Source organism: Prunus avium, chromosome 6 (assembly GCF_965620075.1).
Source record: "Prunus avium chromosome 6, drPruAviu1.hap1.1, whole genome shotgun sequence".
Classification (NCBI taxonomy): Eukaryota; Viridiplantae; Streptophyta; class Magnoliopsida; order Rosales; family Rosaceae; genus Prunus; species Prunus avium.
In genome coordinates, this window is record NC_142289.1 from 9,547,197 (window position 1) to 9,551,092 (window position 3,896).

The window sequence follows — 3,896 nt, forward strand, 5'->3', positions numbered from 1 at the left end:
CTAGGAGTGGCTCCGCCATAATGCATCAGTCCCCTTTATATTGAACCGTTTAAGATTTATATCTTTAATTGCTTCCAATATCTCACACATTTAAGTATTTTGGGTGAATTGGATGTTTGATGTTGTGCTATAGGCTATAGCTTTATGACTCACATCATTTTGGTGTATGTATGAGTTTGATGTTTGAAGACGTGTTACTTTAATACGATGATATTGGTATTTCTATATGCAATATTGTTATTTTTTCTTGAATAGGTATGCTGACTTATTTTAAAGGTAAATCATATAAGAAACAAAATAAAATTAGCATATAAAAATAAGATTGTCACAACAAATTAATTAGAAAATACAACATGATCTGCTTGATTAGAACATAATTTTTAGGCTGAACTCATTAAAACTAATTTGGCATTATTGCAGACAATGTCTCATTGTAGAGAGTTACTGGTTGCCTTATTGTCAAGTAATACTAGAGACACCAAAATTGTGCACCAAATGACGTGGCATACTCCACGTCATCACTTTTCATTTTGCAAATTTCAGCATGTCTTGATTAAATCAAAATCATTAACAACTTTTTAATTAAGAAAGGATAATGAAGGATTAACCCAAAAGTCAACTAGTCACAAAACCAATCCAGGTTCCCTTTCTCCCACCATCACTGTACGATCCTTTCTATTACGGATGAGTCTTGACGATATATACCGTTGATGTGCACATATATGACATTTTAATTTTCACTTTAAAATAAACTAATATCAGAGCATCTTATGTGCATTTCCTGGATGTGTTGAAGAGGACTGCTGCTGTGGGAGAGATCACTAGAAAGTTTTCCACAAACGAGAACACTTTCACAGTGGGAGGGTCATATGCTATTGATCTTCTGACTGTAGTGAAAGCTAAGCTCAACAATCATGGAAAGCTGGGGGCCCTCCTGCAGCATGAGGTCATACCAAAGTCGTTGCTGACAATATCTGGGGAGATCGACACCAAGGCCCTGGACAAAAATCCCAGGTTTGGAGTGGCCATTGCCCTCAAGCCGTGATTTTTAGGCGTTAATGATGCCTTGCTGGAACGTAATACCTGGTTCAATTTTTTGGCTGGCTCTTGAGAGGAGCACTTAATAATTAGTTTCCACAGAAACATGTTTCCTAGTCCTTGTCACTGTGGATGGATTGTTTGATGCTCGGGCTCAATCGTGGTCTTCTTTTGTTCTTTTTCTCTATATTCTTTTGGCTTTATAACTGTAGGTCGCTAAGTCCTTACTTCGCTGGGTTGTAACTTACACCAGCCATCCTTTGGCAAAATAAATAAAAGTTTTACTGATCTCAACTATTTTGGAAATTTTCGTTTCAATAAGAAGGAAACAGCTACAAGAACATGGAGAAAAAATCCCAGCAAACAAGGCAAAAGGCTACTACAAGAAACTATGCCAAAAGTCGAACGAGAGGAACAAAGTTGGACATAAAACAACATTCAGAACCAATAAACAAACTCAGCCACCATGCTAAGAAGCAAGAATCTGCAACTAGGATACTTTAAAAAATACAATAATAATTAATGAATAAATAAACTAGGATACTGATACAAGTTAAAACTCTTTGTTGTCATCGTTTCAAGTGTTAGGTGAAGACTCAAAGCAATTTGTTCAGAACAGCTAGGGAGAGTTGCGTTGCAAACTGCCGTGCACAATGCATTCTAAATTTCATAATACAGATATTTTATCCTTGGCAGCCGAGAGCCATCTACACAGTCGGATCAGCTGTCAGCCGTAAGCTGTGCCTAGCTGACTGAGAGCAAGGGATTTGCAGAGTGGGACATATCTACGGAGTATGAGATGGGTGAACTAGACAAATTTAAGTAGAGGGTTGAACGAGAGAGCTAGAAAGAAATGAGTAGTAGGATCTGTTACTTGACTAGAATAATATAATCCTACAAAAAGTTGAATTTTGCCTGAGAAGGCAACAAAAATCCCAAAAAGCTTGGGATGAAAAGAAAACAAATCATACCAAGTTTGGATCTCAATAAACAGCAAGGAAATGATCCAACAGGGAACTGAATATTATATGATACAAGCGCAGTAACAGAGGTGAAAACTAAACAACGAGTTTCAGAAGGCAAAACATACAACGACGCATCAATGGCACATAAATCAGCGTTATTCTCCAATCCTAATACCACTAGGCGAAACTACTTCTTATCATTCTCATCGATGAGTGAGATAGAGATAGAGAGGTGAAATACTTATAGATTGAGTAAAGCAAACACAATTACTTATGCAGACTGATTATACAGTACCAAGATTTGCTAATTCAAGATCATTTTGAAGCTACAACGAATCCACGAGACTATAAAGAAATGCTCACCTCAAAGACAAATTTTGTTTAAATTTTCAAGAGCATAAAGCACTCATCATTTGACAGTAATAGGAACATGCCACAAGACATGTATAATTTTACTAAGATAGAAGAAACGAGAAAGTAATCAACCACTTCAAGTGAGTAATGTATAATCTTACTAAGACAGAAGGGACGAGCTTGTTGGACAAACTTAGAACCAACTGTAACGTGAGTGAATTCGGAGTCAAGATATATATCTGTATTCTAGAGTAGCTAAACCAATGTCAAATCAAGTCCTAGAGTAACCAAAATCTCAATCGGAAGGCAAAATCATCAATGCAGCAAAAACCCTAGTCCATACGCAATAACAAGGCCTATATTACATTTTAGATTCACCCCTTACCTCTTCTCATATACAAGATCAAGCATATAACACTGCTATTGAACACAATAAATATACTACCCTTCATTTGGAATAACATATGTATGATGCAAATAAAAAACTATCAGCAGAGAAATCACAAACTAGCAATCAATCAAAATCAAAATCAAAATGAGAGCATATAATATAGGCATAAATAAATAAATAAATAAATCCAAAATCTATTTCCAGGAATACCATAGCATTTGACTGTCGCTAATCTTACTAACAAAAACACAAACCAAAATGAAATCAATCAACGTTCTGCATGATATCCTCAGCTGTGAACTTGGTGCCCTTGTCCTTGTCCGCAGCGGCGCGACCCTTGGCCTTGCGGTCGAGCAGAGACTTGCGGTCCTTGTCGATCCTGAGCTTGGTGATGACCACCTTGGATGGGTTGATGCCCACGTTGACCGTGGAACCGTTGACCTTCTCTCGGGTGATCCGCTCGATGTGGATGACCCACTTGCGGCGATACACCTGGACAACCTTGCCTTCGCGGCCCTTGTAGGTCCCGCGCACCACCTGGACCTCGTCGTCCTTGCGCACCGGCATGGATCGGGCGTTGTGCTTGGCGCGGAGGTCTGAGGAGAGGGGCGCGCTCATCAACACCCGCCGCACGCTCGACGGCGCGGTGAAGTGAGCCTTGCGGTTCTTCCGCCTAGAGCTGGTGACGCGGGGATTGTACTTCATTTTCGCTCTCCTAGGGTTTGGGTAGGGTTTTTTCTGGCTGTCTTTATAAAGGGAAGATTTGAGCAGACGACGTCGTTCTAGTAGGTTTTCGGTCTTTCCGTTGGTCACAAACAATTGGTGATATTGGGCCGGATGAACATGAGGCCCGCATTTGGCTATGGGCTCTACTTATAAGGCTGTATAGCTGGTCTGAGGCCTTTTCGACCAAACAAAACGAAGCTGGTTTGAGGGCTAAATAGTACCATAAAGCCCACTTAAGCCTCTAATTCCAGACGACTTTCTTGTTGTCTGTCTTCTTCGGCCTCAAGCACAAAGCAACTAGCACCTGAAGGGTTGCACGAACAATAAGAGTGATGCATCAGTGCCCTTTATATTGAACCGTTTAAGATTTCTACCTTTAATTGCTTTCAATATCTCACACATTTAAGTATTTTGGGTGAATT

At 39.6% G+C, this 3,896-nt stretch overlaps 1 protein-coding gene across 1 annotated transcript; it reads right to left on the reverse strand.

Annotated features, from left to right (window-relative positions):
* Positions 1–2,893: 2,893 nt before the first annotated feature.
* On the reverse strand, positions 2,894–3,490 carry LOC110746585 (large ribosomal subunit protein uL24z). The gene has a single exon (XM_021946817.2). It carries the CDS (start codon positions 3,451–3,453, stop codon positions 3,013–3,015), a length of 441 nt encoding a protein of 146 aa, XP_021802509.2. The 5' UTR covers positions 3,454–3,490; the 3' UTR covers positions 2,894–3,012.
* Positions 3,491–3,896: the final 406 nt, after the last annotated feature.

Coding starts and splice junctions, on each gene's coding strand:
- LOC110746585 (XM_021946817.2), bottom strand. CDS start 3,453: ATGAAGTACAATCCCCGCGTCACCAGCTCTAGGCGGAAGAACCGCAAG.